The 18,127-nt window shown below is 50.4% G+C and overlaps 5 protein-coding genes across 5 annotated transcripts; all 5 read right to left on the minus strand.

The window, feature by feature from the left end:
* Positions 1–191: 191 nt before the first annotated feature.
* Positions 192–2,075, minus strand: BO79DRAFT_189703 (HECT-type E3 ubiquitin transferase; the record flags this gene model as incomplete). The annotated part of the gene is made up of 3 exons (XM_025680684.1): positions 192–488; positions 577–887; positions 1,397–2,075. The coding sequence occupies 3 exons, from the start codon at positions 2,073–2,075 to the stop codon at positions 192–194; spliced, it is 1,287 nt and encodes a 428-aa protein (XP_025542719.1).
* Positions 2,076–3,961: 1,886 nt separating this feature from the next.
* Positions 3,962–5,440, minus strand: BO79DRAFT_189704 (questin oxidase family protein). Its single transcript, XM_025680685.1, has 4 exons — positions 5,207–5,440; positions 5,014–5,159; positions 4,834–4,961; positions 3,962–4,777 (listed from the first exon to the last, which is right to left on the minus strand). The coding sequence occupies exons 1-4, from the start codon at positions 5,399–5,401 to the stop codon at positions 4,023–4,025; spliced, it is 1,224 nt and encodes a 407-aa protein (XP_025542720.1). The 5' UTR covers positions 5,402–5,440; the 3' UTR covers positions 3,962–4,022.
* Positions 5,441–5,869: 429 nt separating this feature from the next.
* BO79DRAFT_70297 (GABA permease GabA) lies at positions 5,870–8,695 on the minus strand. The gene is made up of 19 exons (XM_025689630.1): positions 8,496–8,695; positions 8,376–8,409; positions 8,206–8,275; positions 8,017–8,089; positions 7,936–7,964; positions 7,872–7,874; positions 7,753–7,817; positions 7,634–7,705; positions 7,468–7,582; positions 7,339–7,417; positions 7,254–7,288; positions 7,175–7,203; positions 7,092–7,124; positions 7,018–7,042; positions 6,768–6,969; positions 6,514–6,720; positions 6,313–6,460; positions 6,178–6,256; positions 5,870–6,125 (listed from the first exon to the last, which is right to left on the minus strand). Exons 1-19 carry the CDS (start codon positions 8,576–8,578, stop codon positions 5,950–5,952), a joined length of 1,557 nt encoding a protein of 518 aa, XP_025542721.1. The 5' UTR covers positions 8,579–8,695; the 3' UTR covers positions 5,870–5,949.
* Positions 8,696–9,761: 1,066 nt separating this feature from the next.
* Positions 9,762–14,602, minus strand: pex6 (AAA family ATPase peroxin 6). Its single transcript, XM_025682213.1, has 3 exons — positions 14,240–14,602; positions 10,429–14,173; positions 9,762–10,376 (listed from the first exon to the last, which is right to left on the minus strand). The coding sequence occupies exons 1-3, from the start codon at positions 14,421–14,423 to the stop codon at positions 9,908–9,910; spliced, it is 4,398 nt and encodes a 1,465-aa protein (XP_025542722.1). The 5' UTR covers positions 14,424–14,602; the 3' UTR covers positions 9,762–9,907.
* Positions 14,603–15,187: 585 nt separating this feature from the next.
* Positions 15,188–17,601, minus strand: BO79DRAFT_251961 (multicopper oxidase; the record flags this gene model as incomplete). The annotated part of the gene is made up of 8 exons (XM_025685891.1): positions 15,188–15,568; positions 15,643–16,229; positions 16,284–16,428; positions 16,486–16,538; positions 16,598–16,987; positions 17,034–17,057; positions 17,108–17,204; positions 17,263–17,601. 8 exons carry the CDS (start codon positions 17,599–17,601, stop codon positions 15,188–15,190), a joined length of 2,016 nt encoding a protein of 671 aa, XP_025542723.1.
* Positions 17,602–18,127: the final 526 nt, after the last annotated feature.

Consider the following 18,127-nt stretch of genomic DNA (forward strand, 5'->3'; position numbering starts at 1 on the left):
AGTATCTTACCTGCAAGAACACTATCACCACTCAGAAGTGAGTTCAGAATCTCTCTTGACTCTCACTCCCGTAGAATCGTAGCTAAGTGCTCCCTCCATTCACTACCCAACCCAAACAGGAAGGAACAAACACCACACCCTACCCAACCCAATCTAGAATTTACCAACAAATCCATGAATTATTACTACTATTACCTCCTCTCAAACCTCCACAACAACCCAACCCTCCACTCCCTAAACACCCTCGCCGAAGCGGGCAACATGCGATTCCTCTCCTCCAACACTTCCACCAACTCCCTATACGCATCCTCCCCGGGCAGCCTCACCTCCTCAATAGCCAACGATTGATTCCCCTTCCCCGCCTCGGGATGCAACACCTCCTCGACATTATCAATATGCTGGTAGAATACCTTCATGGCGAGTTGTGCCGCCGTGCTGTGCGATGCGCTGGTAGTGGAGTATCGGAGGGAGGGGTTGAAGGGCCATATCTATATCTTTTATATTAGTATTCTATTGTAGACATGTTGTGGGTGGGATTGGAGATGGGAGAGAGTATGGGTATGGGGTTAGGCTTACGAGAAGTCCGTCTTTAGCTCCGCAGTGGATGACGAATCGGCGGTAGCTTTCGCGTTCGATGAGTTCGAGGAGTTGTGCGGTGAGGATTGTTTCCGGGGGGTGGGATTCCCAGGACTCCTCTGGAGGGTTGAGTTGGGAGGATGAGGATGAAGGGTTGGGCGAGTGGTTGGCCGATAGGCTGGTTTTGAAGAGTCGGTAGCCGTTGGCGATGGGGTCGGGGAGGCCGAGTTGGGTGGTGCAGGTTGTGCAGGTTAGGATTGTTGCTGTTGTTTCTGGTGCTGTGTTTGTGTCTGGCTGGGTTGGTGTTGAGTCTTTGGATGGGACCTATGAGGAGGGCATTAGCCTGTGGAAGATGTAGGTTTGTAGTATAAGGTATAACACGCTTAATTCTACCTACATGCATTATCTTGAGCCTATGCTAACTGGTATAGACGATATATGTACCTCTGCATAATCGCGTCGACTCCATCACTCTGGACCCAAGACAACGGAGAAACAGCGAGGCGCAGTCCTGATCACAGCACCAGAGCACCCAAGCTACACTGACCCATGCTGAGACAACCACGGGATGAAATCCATCTGCGAGAGAGGATATCTATCCCGCAGCACCCCAGCACCAGCCACTGCACTCGTTCATGCCGGGCCATACAGACCGATCAAGACTCTGTAGTTATAGGGCAATTGTATCGAAGGCCTCATCATTGACTGAAAAGGTCTCCTTCTTGTTACCCATATCCCCCTCTATTATAAAGCCATGCTCCCAAACAATCCAACCCAGAAACACATAACATAAAATCCCTTACCTTTGATTCCTCAACACCGAGACAATCCACCCCCTTCACCAAAAAGCTCGTAACATCCACCAACACCGTTCCCTCCACCGCAACAAGCTGATTACCAGCCCCATACCCCTTCACCACCGCATTAGGATCTTCTCCATCTTTGTTTTTCTCCTCCTCTGGCGGATCTGGCTTATGACAATGCCAGAAATCCATCATCTCAGCCCAATTCCCGCTCGGAAGGTCTTTCCACAATTTCCCCTCATTAAGGATGGGGTTATGGCACTTGACGCACCGCAGGTGTGTATGCGCGGACATGTCCGTCGCTGTCCAGGGAATGAACCCGTCATTTAGGGTTGTTTCATCCTTGTGCAGGGACGTGTCATTATCGTCTACTTGCATGCGGAAGGAGTATTCACTTCCGCCTTGTGTGGAAGGTGGCTGTTGTTGGAGGATGCGTCGGGAGGATTCGCTGACGCGCGCGGGGAGTTTGATTGTTTCTGAGGTTGAGGAAAGGTCATCTTGGTTGGTGTTGGAGGGGACTGTTACGGTGACTGCGCGGCGCGAGTCTGAGAGAGTGATTTGGAGGTCAGAGCGGGGGGTGTTTGGGGGAGCTGAGATGTAGAGGGTTAGTTGGCGGATGTTGGGGAGGAGTTCGGCGTGGAGGTGGAGAGGTGTAGTTGGGTTGAGTTGTGGTTCATCTTGTGATAATTGTGCCATTGTGGGTTGAGTTCCTGTTACTGTGTTTAGTGATTAGTTAGTCTGGCGAGCATTGGGATTTTCAGTGTTGGATATTGTCGTCTGGTTGAAAGATAATAAAACATGAAGATCAAGAGGACCGCGGAGGTGGAGATGCAAAGGAGACAAACTGAACGCGAACTCACGTGAGTGCTTGTCGTTATATATGCCTTAGGCAGAAACAGAACTATATTTGTAACACCAACACCCTCTTCATGCTCTCAACCACTTTCTGTATATCTCAGCCCAGTAGGTCATCCATCAACTGAGCACTTTCGTCGTGAACGGAAAGGGCTCAATTCCCGAAGAAATGATCGAACCACGTGGAGTTTCCCCGTCTCCTTAGGCTTCGCATGCTGCTTCCTACTACCTTTCTGATTCCCTTTATGAAATTTCCCGTTTCTCTCATTTAGCTGTCTATCCTCAATCACCCTTTGTAGGCAGGCATATTGAGCCGGAGAGAACAATTCCTGCAGCAATATGACCGCCGTTCACTGATTCAAACACCGAGCGTCGGGATCAGCCCCATGTTCTAAAAGCATCCGGACAGCTGGGTAGTGGCTTTTGAAAGTCTGCCCAGAATTTTCTTTTTCTTCTTTCCACCTTCTCAAAAATTTCAAATAGGTTACCCAGAGGCCGGTGATTGGTGGCCCATTAGGGTCAGCGCCACTTTGTAGAAGTATCTGGAGCATCGCCGAATTTGGAACACATAAGCCATCAATCTCATAAATATTTGCGAAAGATAGTGCTTCAAGCAGGAGTATTTCAGAATTCTCCGTCAGTATATTTGGGTTCTTTCTTAGTATATGCTCAGTATAGCGAGTAAGACCTGCTTTGACCGATCGGTCGAGTATTGCTAACTCCCCGTTCCACTGCTTATTATGTGCAAAATGCCCTAAACCTAGATCAAGAACAACGTCACGGTCCACGACCTCGTCGATGTCTTCGTCCATGTAATTGTAATGACTCGTTCGGATCTCAATGTAGAGTTGGAAAATTGTTGCCAATTTGTCTAGGAGAGCGAATTGGGAGCATTCGCAGGCTGTATCGTCGTCTAATTTTGCTATGTGATGAAAGAAGCTTTCAATGAACCACCTAAAATGGTATGAGTGACTCTTTTTTTAATGAATAGGGCGCTGAGATCTTGAACATGGCTAAAATGAATTTGCAGATGTCGAGGTCGAGGTTGATATCCCGTGACAGCCATGTATGGAGAAAAGCTTGCATTTCTGGCGTCTAGAGGACGTCTCGCACGGTCCTGTGTAGGAAATCTACATGAAAGCCGAAGAATGACGTAGGCGATTCTAATTCGATAGTCTTGTTGTCAGTAGGATAATGTACCTCGAGGAGCCCTTTGCAGTACGCATTCAATCGAGTCTGCATTATCTTCATCCGTGTGCTTATCATCTCCATATCCAGCATTTTGTCTTCTAATTCCAGCGCATAGTCAGGGTCTTCGCGGTCTAGAAACCAGTAGCAGATTAGAGGAAGAGTTTTGTAGGCTTCCAGGGTGACAATAAGGGTGCTAGAGCAGAAGAACCAAAAGGCGCGAAGAAGATGGGATGAAAAGTCACCTTTTCTAATTCGTAAGTGGTCGTGGAGCTAGTCCTGTTTACTCCGTAGCAGGCTTAAGACGGCACTCGTTGTATGTTTGCGCAGTTCCTTCCTAATATAGTAACAGTTTCCTTTTTAATATCAACTGATAATTTACTGTTTCTATTCTTCGGTATTACTTTAATACTCAATGATTCTACAGCGGCCATCTATGAAATAATCGGATCCAACTAGTCCATACAAGAATAGAGAAAAGAAATTTCATTACTCTGCACAAACCTATTAAGTATCACTTTTCGCGTTCATATAAAGAGCAGAGATATCAAGTACACCACCAACAAACCACTTTCCGTATTCCACACCCATCAATCAAACTCAAACAAACCCACCCCAACCATTAAACTCCTCACCGAACCTCACCGCCGCCTTGAGATAAAACTCATCCGCATCACCCCACGTAGTCGCACACTCCTTATAAGCGCGCAGCGCCTTCACATAATGCGCATCAGTCGAATGCTCACTCTTCACAGCCCTCTTAGCAGTCCAGTTCCAATCACGACCACCAAGGTCATACTTGCGAATCCGGTCGAGGTCGATCTTCGGACGCAGCTGAGCAATGTAAACGCACAGCGTCATGAGCCACCACTGTCTGACCAGGGAGAGCTGGAACTGGGGAGGGATGAGGGGTAGTAAGACGCGGACGGCGTGGCTGGTAGTGAGGATGTGGACGAAGAAGAAGTCGTATTGTTCGCTGGTGCGGTCTGAGTGCGTGCCGGTCAGGATAGCGACGGCGACTTCCTGGCTCTCGCGGAACTGGGCGATAGGGTCTTGGATTTTCCACGCGTTCCAGTGGTTGAGAAGGGCGGCTTCGCGGTCGCGGAAGACGATGTCCATGTTGTTGCCGCCGGGGGTGCCGAAGAGGCCGTTGAACTGTTTGTCGAGACGGACTTTGTCGAGGATGTCGAAGAGAGAGGTTGACTGGTAGGATGATTCGGCTTGGGCGTAGGATGGATCATCCAGGTATTTGTGAATCGCACTGTAGCAGGTTGATGTCAGGGCTAGGGCTTCCATGGCTACTTCGCGGCTGGCGAATTCGAAGGCGTATGCCAGGTGGATTAGGGGGTGGCCGACTGTGTGGGTGGTTAGTGAAGTGTTTTGAGTGAGGTACTTTTCTTGTACAACGTACGATCAGCGATGATAGAGTTGAAGATGGGCTCTTTTCCGGAGAAAAGATACTCGTTGACGACTTGCTTCCAGTCGTAGGACTGGCGGACAAGTTCATCTTCAAAGAAGTCCACAAAGGCACGTTGATACCTATTGAACGCATATTAGCGAGTGGTCGTCAGGTTTGTAGAATGAGCCCTACTCTCTGCAACCCAGAAAATCTCTCCAGTCAAAGTCACTGATTTCCCCAGGAGCATCAGTCCAAGGTTCCAGGTGCTTGGACTCTGCCTCATAAACGCGGTGCAAGTCATCTGCATCAGCACCTTGCATGAACGATGAGCTCAGAATCTGTGCATGTTAGCAGCATCCAAACCAATAAATAGCAGTCTACTTACGTGCGGAGCATGATTATGAAACTTTCGATCATTGTACAATATAGCATGGTTGGCATGGTTCAATTTCAGCAGATGTTTCAGGGCGCGCGCGGGCTTTTCATGGGCCGTATCAATTTCCTGAGTCTTCACAGGAGGCAGCGCGAATAACACGCGGTCCCCGAATATTCTGCTGATCTGGGGTAGAAAGGAAAACATGTTTACTCCAGTTGAGAGGGAAACAGAGACTAAAGACAGCTTAAACGCTATCTAGCACGGTAAACCCGATCTGTTGACGAGCCGTTGGAGCGGCTGGTCTTGGCGTTGAGATCGGGCGGTTTTCGAGGACGCCGAGAGACACTCGAAGAATCAATCACTTGACAGGTAGATGCACGCTTCAGACCGTGAAGATCGGCAGAGTAGCAGCCTTATCGGTCTTATCAAGTTCAGATCTACCCTGATAATCGCGTGTAGAGAAGCACGAGGCGTGCACGAGGTCAACAAAGAGCAAGTGAGCCGAAGTGTGGGGAAAAAGAGGAGCGGTTATCTGGAGTTGTTGGGATCGGCCCATCTCCCGCCTCTGGATATGACGCAATTCATGCTGCATTCACCGGAGATGGCTGCCACCAGTGGTTCGAGTGAATGACTATTCAGGCTAAACTCTATGCTCCAAGACGCCGTGTGTTATATACAAAAAAGGTTTCCAAAAATACCTGAGCACCTGTGCTCGGGCCCATGTTCATCCGATTCGCCAATTTGCGACCTGCTTATTTCTCATGGAAGTTGGTAGGCACCACGACTTCATCGGTGCCTTCACCGGGGGCTACCTGGCCACTGATGATATCTACATCCATCCGGGGTCCGGTGAAGTTCTTACGTCCGTCAACAAACCATTGGAAGATCGACACCACCATAACGATGCCAAACACGGCTACACAGTAGTCTAGAGCGGACACGTTAGAAATTTGGTAAAGTGGATATCGGGACGAACTTACTCATGTTGCTTCCAGTAACAGGGTAGTCAGGGGGGAAGAGGAAGAGCACGGTCGTGAGGGAAACGTAGGCTAGCGAGATCTATCCAGGAAACATGTCAGTATTTTACGGATCAATAGTTTCCCAGTCAGACGTACCAGGTTTGCAATCCAGCCCACGACGTTGGGCAAGACAAAGGACCTCTCCGGTAGCATCTTCCGGCCGCGAATGCAGTTCACTGCAATAGGGATGCCGTACGCCACATCAAGCATGACAACCGAAGCCGACACAATAGCGTTGAATGCACTGTTGAGGTTAACATACCGCAATATGTATGATTACTCTGACAGTTGACGTACCTTGACGAGCCGAGGAAAATGCATCCAAAAATAATGACCAGAATGTTGGTAAGGTACAATGCATTCAGAGGAACCTCCAGCTTGGTGTGCACCTTGCTGAAGAAAGGAGAAGCGGGGAGACCGCCATCTCTTGCAAAGGCGTAGATCATACGACTGCTGGTGGTCATGATCGTGATAGCAGCGAAGAGAACACACACGAGAGGGAAGCTTGAACACGTCAGTAAATGCGGACCGACATCTTGGGAACAACTTACACGAGAAGGCAGATGGCACCGGCGTTGTTGCTCGTCGCATTCACGAAAATCTGCAGTAAAGGCGTGGCCGCGGAGTTGATATCTTCGTAGATGTTTCCAGCCACAAACAGGAGAACAATCAAGAAGATAGTGCCAGTAAAGGTTCCAATACCGACGCAACCAATCATGATCTTGGGCCCTACCACCGAGGGGTTCGGAATTTCTATGAATGTTCAGTATGTGATAACGACAGTAATGTCGGCAGATTTACCTTCGATCATGTGTGCGACACCGTCCTGAATAGAAATTAGTACAGTGTTGTGCAATAGAGAGCAGAAGACTTACAAAGCCTGTGAGACCCAGTCCACCTTGAAGGAGCTACATGGTATGAGTAACAAACTTCACAGAATTTAGGTAGCAAAACATACTCCAAGCAGCCAAGCAAGTCCATCAGGCCCTAAAAACTGTTAGCATTTACCGATCAATAAGGGGTGTGGTCTGCCATACATCCTGTTTCGTTGATGAATTCTCCGAAGACGAACCTATTTGATCAGCATAACGTATAGAAGCAATCCGCCGATGTAATACTTACTCTCCGGAGTTGTAGTTAGGCGATGCGCATGCCAAGAGAGTAATGCAGATTATAGTGAAGCCGGTAAGGGACCATATAACTAGCCATGTCAGCTCTAGATCATATATTTAGGCAGACAATTCCACTCACAGGCACCCTTAGTAACCAAGGGAAGAAGCGAGCCCATAAAGGCATTGATGAGGAATGCAATAATGTTATAGGCGATGTATATCAGGAACTGATGCCAGCGCTGAGAGACATACGACTATTGAGTTGTGAGTAACTGTCGGGGTCAGAAAGATAGAAAGGGACTTACAGGATGCATCAACGAGATAACACCCAAAATTAGTTCACTTCCAAGAAGACCTCCGGTTGCAGTGAGAGCAACCTGTACGAATTAGCAGCTGTACATATAGAAAAGTCCTGTATACATACCCAGCCAGTCACGTTCGCCCAACCGGTAATCCACGAAAGAAGGGGCATCCATCTCTCCCAGGAGACTTTCATCTACTGTCAGCAAGGAGCGGCAAGAAACAAGGTATTGTAAAACATACTAACTGTAGAGGAAGAATAGTTAGCACCGTAACAGTCATAAAGCATAAAACATGTATCACTCACCTGCAACCCAATGATATTGTCCACCAGCGCTTAACCCCAATTAGTATCAGACATCAAAAAAGCACATCCAGAAGTACCTACGTAGGATAGGCAGACAAGAACTCGGCCAGCGAAGCCGACATGCAAAGATTACAGATACCAGCCGTGATCAACCCTAGTAAAGACACAAATTAGCCGAGGAACCTCACCGACCACCAACACAATCATAGCATAAAACATCCCCGCATGCAAACAAGAACTAGGAATAGACCCTCAACACCAATGACTTACCCCAGATGACACTAACGCAGCCACCAGACGGCAGACTGAGGGACAAACTGGCCGATAAAGCGGTCCATGACTGCGCGCAGACTTAATTAGCTATCAACTTCCCGGTGTGGTCTAGTACTAGAGACGGTCTCTTATCGAAGTCGAGCGGAGGCGATGATTTGCCGACGTACATTCAGAATGGCAAACGCTAAACCCAACATTGACCTGCATCAACCACCACCATCCATCAGTATTGGTCCACGTGAGAAGTAGATCAACAGCATCAGGGCATGGGTGGGAAGGTGACATACAGCATAGAGAAATTGCGGTTCAGTTCGGCCTTGTGGCCCATGGCCGCCAACTGGGCGTCATCATCTCCCCGAAAGTCTTTCATGGTGGGCGAGGTGTATCAATTGCCCAAGTATGTGTAAAAACCTGTGAATTGTACGGGAACAAGGGCGAGTCGAAGAGTGAGGATTAAGGGAAGGGAGGAGGGAAGAAGAAGAAGAGGGAGGAAGGAGAAAGGTATAATGAATAGAGAGAGGAAGAATGTAGGGAATCCCACGGGAAAATAAGAGAGAAAGCAAAGCACGTCAGACCAGTTGAGGGTTGTAAGGCGACAGCGGAAATGGGAGGAAAGGAAGGGGAGGGACAGGGACAGGGACAGGGAGGGGTTGGTCACGGAACAAGGCTTCCACACCCAAGCCCGTCATTACGACAAACGGGATGCCATCCATTCATTATCCACCGGGATTATCGCAGCTCGATTTGGGAGGGAGCAACAATATCTCCCCGAGGTATGAGAAGCCAGAGCAGCTCTGGCTGGTCGAGGAGCAGCGAAATTGCGGGGAGGGAATCGCAGTGGCGGAGATGCTCCGTCGTCTGTTACCTAATGGATATGGGGTAATATCAAACAGGTACAACTTCCACTGCAGAGAACTACCAGTCAGTGCCAGCCTTACTTGCTTCTCAACCCACCATGGGCACTGAATGGGACTGAATGATAAGAACCCCCGTGGTGTGACTTAAGTTGATTCGTGCACAGCGCCGAAGTCGAATCGCCGACCGCCAGTCAGATTCGAGATAGTGGAGGATGGGCTGCTGGAGAAGACCGGAGTCTAACCAGGTTTGGGTGACGGAGACGAAGCTTATTTGGCCGGTGAAACATGGATTGGGCAAAGGACCTGCTCCGATTCCAGCAGAGATAAGCTCCCGCTCCTGGTTTAGATATCTCATAGTTATTATCCCAATGATGAGAATGTGGCAACACGGATGATTAGGGCAGCAATTGACTCACAGGAGGCAAACAGTCTTTGTCGGTTATCAGGAACCGATAAGAAGATAAGTTCCATACCCATATTTTTCCTTTTTATACCCAAGATAGAGCTGACTATCTTCCCTTTGACAGCAAAACTAATACTCATCGCTAACTGGAATTTAAGGTCCCCCTAAACCGAATGGGGTTAATGCATTCGGATCCGATCATTATGAAGCATGCGAGCCGCATGCAATCTTTGCCTGCATTATAGAATAGTAAAAATTTTGGACAGTACAATGGTATAATAACATCATAATCTCTTCTCACATGGTATGCAGTCATAACAGCTAGTATGATATATGTATAATATGTACACCAGCCCTCCAGATGGCCTGATATCATGATGAATAATACAACAGGTCATCTGATGGCGCCAGGATTCAATCATCCCTTGCCTCTCCCTCATCACTTGGATCCACCATCCTGTGCTAAGTGGTCAGTACGGATGATATAGTCCTCATCTCCCCCGTTGGTCACCCCATCCTCATCGTCCTCGCCAACATCATCGTAGCCTCGTCCCGTGCCCCGGTCGGCCGTCGGTCCGTCCAGAGACGAATCCGAGTCGCCGTTCGGCATGGCCACGAGCTTGTTCTTCGACTTGCCGCCTGTTCCTGCAGGGCTCTTCCCTTTACCTTTCCCACTAGCCGACTGGCCACTGGGTACTTGCTTGCCCTTACCCTTTCCGGCATCGTTGACATGCGAGTCTCCGTTGGTGGTGGGTCCGTCCATACTGAACTCTAGTTGGTCTCCCGATTTGAGTGCCTCCAGCACTTCCTCGATGGTTTGGGGCGCGGAATTGCCCGACTCCTGCTTCTGCTTATCAACCGATTCGAAGGTCTGTCGAATCCGCTCGAAATGTTCCAGTTCCTTGGCACTGCACGCTGTTAGAGCGGGAAATCTTGGGGGGAACAGTTATTGTGACTTACCTAACACTAGGAACCAGCTCATCCTGTGCTTCCTTGAAGTCTTCCTCCGTAACCATCACCGCCACATCCTCTGGCGTGGCCAAGTGGTCGAAGAAGTACGCCGTGCTGACCGGCTCTCCAGGAAGCTGCTTGATCTTCTCGTCAACAGCCGTAGCCTTGCGCGTAATAGCCTTGAGCATAGCATCCGAGCACAAGGCGTACAAATCGGCACCCGTGTAGGTCAGAGGCAGCCGATCGGCGACTCTGCGGAGCGATAGATCCGGCGACAATGTGAACTTCCTCGTCAGGGCCTCCAAAATAGTAGACTGCTTTTCATGGGTATCGGAGACACCCAGATAAAGCATCTTATCGAAACGACCAGGACGGAGAAGAGCCGTGTCGAGGAGGTCGGGCCGGTTGGTGGCACCAATGACAAAGACGCCACCGCTGTTCTCCTCACCCCCGTTCATACCGTCGAGCTCCGCGAGAAGTTGACTGACAATGCGGTCCATGACACCGCCGCTATCTCCTTGGTTGCCTCGCTTAGGTGCGACGGAGTCCAATTCATCGAAGAAAACAACACAAGGCCGAGCATCCCGCGCCCGCTGGAAGACTCGGCGCACGTTCGCTTCGGACTCTCCAATGTACATGTTGAGCAGCTCCGGTCCCTTGACGGAGAAAAAGTTCAGAGAGAACTCGGTCGCAATAGCCTTCGCGAGTAATGTCTTGCCGGTACCTGGAGGTCCATAGAATAGGATACCACTTCGCTTCTTCATGCCTTTAGCGAACAACTCGGGTCGCTCGAGCGGTAGCTGAATGGTTTCAATCAGAGCATCCTTGACATTGGTCAAGCCACCCACGTCGTCCCAGCTGACGTTGGGGATCTTCGGTGCACCGATGGAATCAGCAAAGTTCTTTCTGGCGGCATCAACTGCCGCATCGAAATCAATCTTCGTAACTCCTCGTGCTGCGTCTCCGCCGGAGACTAGTACATCTCTAACACTGACGACCTGGCCGGCGTTCTTGCTCGCCAGTTCTGCCAATTTCTCGAGACGCGCCGTTCTTGCGGCTGAGGCTCGCTCAACAACATCCACCAAGTCTCCCGCAACGAGAGCGGCGGTCTTCAGAGCAACAGTAGACAAGTCAACATCAGGTGATGTTTTGATGCCGCGTTCGGTGACAGCGTTGCGCAAAATCCCCTCACGTTCTTTTTCCTCCGGGGCACCCATCTCAAACTCGTGCGTGAACATGCTACGGATGCCTTCAGGGATCTGTTCCACATCCGTGGTGGTCGCGATCACGACTCGCGCATCCGCCACAATATCAGCCATCGCTGAGATGATCCGGTCGGCCGTCAAGACCTCAATATGCTTGATCAAAAGAGCAGTGCATTCTGGCCCACAGTGGAAAGCGCGCTCTGCTCTAGCCTTCAAGTATGCTTCGGTCTTCACATCACCTCCATTGGCGCCACCTTCGGTCAAAATATCGTACGCATCGATGGGGAATGTATGAAGACCAATGTCAGCACAAGCGCGGTTTGCGATGGTCGCCTTGCCGATATGCCTCTGTTGGGACCTGATCAGGATGGCAACCGGTTTCATGCCCAGCTGGATTGCACGGGGGCTGGTTGCCACTGACATCAGATCTCGAATGCGCTGCTGCAACGGAGGAATAAACGACTGTGGGGTTTCCGTGATAAGGCCATGCGGAGTCGGAGCGTCGTTGGCAGCCCGTGGAACTGTCTTGACTCCAAGCCAATATTCCCATCCATTGTTGATAGTGCCTGGTACCCTGCTGACATCACTACCCGCCTGGACCATTCGGGTGGTGGCTGAATCGATAACAGCAACACCTCCCCACTGATTCTCGGGCCCGTCCTGTTCACTGGACGTGCTAGGGACAACCTGTCCAACGCGGAACCATGCGACGCCCACCTTCTTCGAAGCGGTTTGATTAGCATCAGCAACCTGGCCCAAACGAATAGTCAGATCATCATCCTGGGCACCGGTGTCACCACCGGTTGTTACAGGAAAGACGGCTCGACCGAGTCCCTCATCAACGCTGATTCCCACAAGATCACCACCTTTGAGTAGTCGTCGTTTCGATTCAAAATATTGCTTGAGACCAGCAAACAGAGCCGGTTGGAGGACACGGTCCATAGACAATGGAGTAGACACTTTAAGTAAAGTTACTTCCTTCGCCAGAGGTGGGCTCCGCACGACACTGGACTTCACCTGGTGCAAAAGACCAGGCTTAGCTCCATTGGCCGCGGCAAAAGCGATCGGGGAGATGCGTAGATATTTCGGGTTCTCAAGATTGTTCAAGAGCAGAGGCGGGACGAAGACGGAAGGAGTCAAGCGCGTTGGCGCACGCTGAGAGATACTCGACCGTCGCTCGCCAGACTGGTTGATCGAATACCGAGGTTTAGCCGATGGCAGGCCTGGGAGTCCGTATATCTTAGCAGCACGCCAATTTCCAGAGTCCTCCTCTTGTTCGTTGAAGCTTCCAAGCTTAATAGAGGCGAACATATTCAGCTGCGGTTCTTCAGTGGCCTCAATCCTAACCCAGTCTCCTGAAAAACAACCAATCTTTGCAAGTGTGCTAATATCCACAAAGATGAATGATTCGGTATCATCATCTTCCCGTGGCCTGGGGTGGAGAAGGTCGCTCGATACCCTCCGAAGCAAGCCTTCCGCCTTGAACACCTTCCCGCCGTTTGTTCGCCCAGGGCGCATAGTCGTAGAGGTGAAGTTAGACGCCACGGACCCAGGGGTATGTGTACCGTCCCCACGGCGACCACCTGCCCGAGGTGTGGCAGCAGTCATCGCGGACATGACGCCGGACGGCGGTTGAGGTAGCTCGGGAGCAGCAAGAGAGATCATGTCATCTAGGGAGTCGTCCGATGTGTCGCTAGCATTTCCTGATCCTTCCGTCTCCGACTCATCCGCCGTCGATGTAGCTTCGACCTCTGTGCTGCTCTCCACTGGCTTATCCTCCGCGGCGGAGTAGAATTGTTCGTTGGAGGTGTCATCTGCTTCGTCTTCCGCGACTTGCTTCAGGAGACCCGAGCTCGACCGTAAGCTTCGCTGTGACCGGTGGCCCTGTGGCCGTGCCTGGATCAAAACCACTTTGGTCGTTGGCATCAGCAGGCCCTGAGAAACCGGTTCGCAGTACGAGATGCGCGCAGGAGGGGACGGGGCATAGGTGATGGGGTGGGGTGGTAGTGGAAGGGGCAGTACATCGCCAGTATGCACCACCTTCTCGGCTCCCAAGGCCTGCCGTACAGCAGCCGTCAGCCTATCTTCCGTCTCCGCTGCCGCCTTTTTCGACTGCTTTTTGGCCTCGACACCACCTTTCCCTCCCTTCGCCCAATGTCCGTTAGGCCCATTCTGACTGGGCGTAAAACCTCCGCCAAACTTGTTCTGAACATCGTCGTGGTTCCGGAGGAGATTCCGCTCCACAGTCACGTAGATAGTGTCCAAAGGTAAAGGCGCAACATCCAACAGCTGAATCTCAATGGGACGTTGTGCTTGGAGGGTATGACGAGTGGGATCAAGCTTGCTCAGGGCATCAGTAAATGGCTGCAGAGAAGTCGCCGAGCTTGGGAAAAGGACGGTGGAATGAGGGAGCGGCGACTGGGAAGAGCGCTCTTTGGACTGCGGCCGAACGGGAATGATGGTCCAGGCTAGATCCTCAACCGCGTTCGAGCCCGGTTGATACGGCGAGATGGCGATGTAGTGGATGTCTGTTTCCTTTCCAGTTCCTTCTAGATAGCCGGTGAATTCCAAGTCAGCGGAGTAGTACAACCCTCGTGCGGTTATGTTTCCCTTACCGGAAGTGTGAAAGAGGTCACCGGCCAGATCCTCGGACACAACCCCGACATTCCCGCGGAGCTGAGGATCGAGCGAGAGACGGGCGGAGATGGGTGCTCGATTGCGCATTCGTCGTCTCACTGCATTCCGTCTCCGCCGCCTGGGCTGGTCTGAGTTGTTGAAGTCACGGTGTTCGAGGTCCATGATCGGAGGCGCGGATCTGGTCAATTGCCGTGTGCTGGGCGGGGAGTGATGGGTGGTGTCTTTCCGCGACACAAGATAAGATGAGGGGAAGGAGGATTGCCACACAAAGAAGGAAGAAGTGGTCACATTCCTCGCCCAGTAGCGACTCAGGATAATGGAAGGAAAGGGAAGAGAAAGCCACCGATGGGACTAGTGCAGAGGAAGAGAGAAGCGGAGAGTCGCGACACAAGTCCGGGGAGAACGACGAGGCCGCAGTAGCAGCTACTGTTGCTCGGCACCGCCCGCCCTCGTTTCTGCCCCTTCCCGATGCCGAGGTTCACAAGATCAGGTTCCTTCTTTCCCCAACTTTTGGGGTCTCTCCCTGATCCACTCTTGACACATGGACTGCTCTTTCACATTCCTGGGTTTAGGTGTGGTGGCATTGAAATCCTTGCTACTATTCTTCTCCTGTACATGCCCTTTTATGGAGATGGCCAATGCAAGTAACGAAGACAAGCCATCTGGTAAATTCGATTAATTATGACTGAATATATAAATTTGAGCCGCCTACTAGTATCACCGTACTAGTAATACTTCAAAATCTTCAACAATTGAAACTAACACTGCCAGCACCCACTAATAGTACTATGGCCACAACTCTGATAACAGAAATAAAACCACCTTCCTCTCACTGCTGCTGGTATTAGTCGCGCTTATTGACTCCCAACATTTATCCTCAACTCTTGAAGTCAGACACCCTAAGGACTGCTCCCCAAATACAAACCTCAAATCCCCGAATCATCCTGAAACCTCCCATTCGGATTCCAATGATTCGAAGCATTCGCAAACCAAACATCCCAATTCTGGCACGTCCGATCCAATTGGATTCTCGCAACAGTAGAGTCTTCAATACCCGCCTTGAAAGCCGGCTGCTCTTCCAGGACCTGGAAAGCCAAACCCGCAGAAGCATGCCATGCAATATGGCAATGTAGAGTCCAGGAGCCTGGATTGTCGGTCTTGAATGCAATCACGATAAAGCCATTCTGTGGGAGAAGGACAGCATCGCGACGCCGCGGGTTGTCTAAATTCAGGTCTAGGTCTTCGCTGCTGTTGTACTTGTCGGTGGAGTATTGTAGGACCGCGAAGTCGTGGCCGTGGAGGTGAATCTTAGGTGACACAAGTTAAAGGACGCTGCGACTTGGGTATTGCAAAAAGGGGTGGGTGGGGAGAAAAAGCTTACTGGATGTGCGTTGGGTGCCAAATTGCCTCCAGTTACTGGGGGCGTAGCGACGATGTTACCACCAATTATCAGCATGTAGTTCCATGTGGTCTGCGCAGGTTGAGCCTCAGCGGCCAAGTAGATCACCTCACTACTGTTATATGGAGGATCGAGGTGGTTGACTGTTGGCTCCGCGTAGTTCACCCAAAGAGTATCGTTCAGGAACTTCCAGTAGTTGACAGTCACCTCGGGGTCATCTCCCACCGCTGAGAGGTTCCATTGGCCAATGGTAACGCTCATTGTCTCGATAGGCGACTGTGCCATGGTATATTTTACCATTGGAATGATGGGGGGTGGCTCTCCTATTGTCCACGGGACGACTGGCACCAAATCCAGCATGTCACTGCAGGTGTTGTTGTATGCGTGTGCGGTCGTTGTCGGGATCGGTGGGTGTGAGCCGCCTCCATACCAGAGGATACCCTGTCTGTCATCTGGGAAGGTTTCGAAGTTGTGGCACCCGGTGGCGGGATCGGTTCGGATCCAGTATGCCATGTTCATGGAGTTACTGAAGTCGGTCTTGGTCTCGAGGAGGATATGGTATCTCTGGCCTGGGCCCTGTTAGAATGTGCTAAGAGCTTTGACTCAAGTTGGTGAAGACACACCTATCCCGACATATATATGATCTGTCGTGTAGGGTTGGACCGGTACTAGATCCATTCCGACCACTGTGAGGTTGTGACCATCAATGCTGAAGATGAAGGTCGTATCGGTTGACCCATTGATAAGTCTGAGAATGTATTTTTTGCCCTAAGTATCAGTTAGCTCTGGATAAACTGTGACAAACGATAGCGGTGGATGTCCCACAGGTTGAACTTTCTTGTGGTATCTTCTCTCCGGAAAAGAACCAGCATAGCTCCCTATACTATGTTAATACACAATATGATGCGACAGCGGGAACAGGACTTCCCCAACATACCATGTCCATTAAGCAGGATACTCGTCTGCTTCGGTGGAACTCGGGTCGAATTATTCGCAAACTGCTCTTGGTAGTACAACTGGAAGGCGCTTTGGTGGTTGTGGTCCGTGAAGATGATGGGATCAATGGCTTTGTCGAAATTTGCCGATGTCGGTCCGTGAATAGTCAATGGCCCCAATACACCATCCGAGTACTGAAGACTGTAGTGACTATGGTACCATGTTGTGCCATACTGGGTTGTATTGAACACATAGTTGAAGGTGTCTCCAGGTGCAATGGGACATTGAGTTACCCCAGGCACACCATCCATGAGACCATTGCTAAGCATCCGGAGTCCATGCATATGGATTGCGGTCCCGTTTCTCCTGAGATTGTTCTTGACGGTGATGTCTAGTGCTGTAAGCGTGGGCCAAGGCAAGGTATGCACACAACTTACTTATCCAGTCTCCCCAGCATGCCTCTAGTCTTATGAGCAATATTCTAACAAGTTATGGATAAGGCGGCACTTACGGATCCAAGGACCAGGGTAGCTATTATTGAAGACCTTGGCATAGGGAAATTCGATTCCATCCAGGTTCAACGATCGTTCGCCCACTGTGAGGATGTACTAGGCCATGTTAATCTTGGTAATGTACTTCAGAGAAGCAGGGTCTAATTGAACAGACTTTGCGTTCAATCCCAACAGGCCATCTCGTTTCATAGTCCGTGTTTATGTCAAAGTCCAGCGAAGAATTGGTCCGATGCTTGAGCCAGATGCTTCGGTTCTCCGGCGTAGGATTGTATGTATACTGAGCTGCCATGGAAGGATAGTGACACCTAAAAGGCTCGCCAAGGGCCTCTTCCGCGGCTCCAGGGGGTATGAAAGAGAGGACTTTGGGAGCAGGCGGCGTAAGATCTGCATTATCGAGCTGCAATGGGTATTGCAACGAGGGTTGTTGAGATCCATGAAAGGATGGAAATCCGAAGTAAGTGATAATAGCAATAAGATAGGTCTGGAGAGTCATTTTGGACGGTTCTCTAGGCCTTAGCGAAGACTTCAAGACATACCACTATAGATGTGAATTTGTTCACTATAGGACGGAGGGTGTCTACTATTTGAGAAAAGCAAGCAGTGAGATATGTCTTCAACCAAACTGGGCGGGCGTCATGCTGCAGCAATGATCCTTGACAATGAGGCAACTCATTAACGAGTAGCTTTGCTTGTTCATACGGATTTGGGCCACTAAGCTACGAGTTCGTTTGGATGTTCGAAGGGACATTCCCTGGAGCATCGCTGTGGCTTGCGTTAAACAGAACAAGCGAGGTCGGATATGGTAGTATACTATTCAATAAGTTCTATGTAATTGGACGTCGGCTGCTGCCGGGTTCGTGATGTGTGGAATCCCTGGTTTGAACTGAACCTTCAGTCCTTGATTTTCCAACTTAACATGTATATATCCTAGGGTTCTCGGAAGTCTCGGGATATTCTAATTCGGAAATCAATGGTTTACTCCGGACCCAGAAGGCTCGGCGTATTCTAATGTGGAATCA

This window comes from Aspergillus costaricaensis (genome assembly GCF_003184835.1).
Source record: "Aspergillus costaricaensis CBS 115574 unplaced genomic scaffold BO79scaffold_6, whole genome shotgun sequence".
Classification (NCBI taxonomy): domain Eukaryota; kingdom Fungi; phylum Ascomycota; class Eurotiomycetes; order Eurotiales; family Aspergillaceae; genus Aspergillus; species Aspergillus costaricensis.

What these genes read in the sequence shown, in the direction of transcription:
- BO79DRAFT_189704 (XM_025680685.1), bottom strand. Translation starts at nt 5,401, where the DNA reads ATGTTTTCCTTTCTACCCCAGATCAGCAGAATATTCGGGGACCGCGTG. An exon ending in TTCATAATCATGCTCCGCAC is followed by an intron (nt 5,160 to 5,206) that starts GTAAGTAGACTG and finishes TAACATGCACAG; the next exon opens with ATTCTGAGCTCATCGTTCAT. An exon ending in CAACTCTATCATCGCTGATC is followed by an intron (nt 4,778 to 4,833) that starts GTACGTTGTACA and finishes CCACCCACACAG; the next exon opens with TCGGCCACCCCCTAATCCAC.
- BO79DRAFT_70297 (XM_025689630.1), bottom strand. Translation starts at nt 8,578, where the DNA reads ATGAAAGACTTTCGGGGAGATGATGACGCCCAGTTGGCGGCCATGGGC. An exon ending in AACCGCAATTTCTCTATGCT is followed by an intron (nt 8,410 to 8,495) that starts GTATGTCACCTT and finishes TGGTTGATGCAG; the next exon opens with GTCAATGTTGGGTTTAGCGT. An exon ending in GGGCGAACGTGACTGGCTGG is followed by an intron (nt 7,706 to 7,752) that starts GTATGTATACAG and finishes TAATTCGTACAG; the next exon opens with GTTGCTCTCACTGCAACCGG.
- pex6 (XM_025682213.1), bottom strand. Translation starts at nt 14,423, where the DNA reads ATGGACCTCGAACACCGTGACTTCAACAACTCAGACCAGCCCAGGCGG. An exon ending in TGACCTCTTTCACACTTCCG is followed by an intron (nt 14,174 to 14,239) that starts GTAAGGGAAACA and finishes CCGGCTATCTAG; the next exon opens with AAGGAACTGGAAAGGAAACA. An exon ending in GAGCTGGTTCCTAGTGTTAG is followed by an intron (nt 10,377 to 10,428) that starts GTAAGTCACAAT and finishes AACAGCGTGCAG; the next exon opens with TGCCAAGGAACTGGAACATT.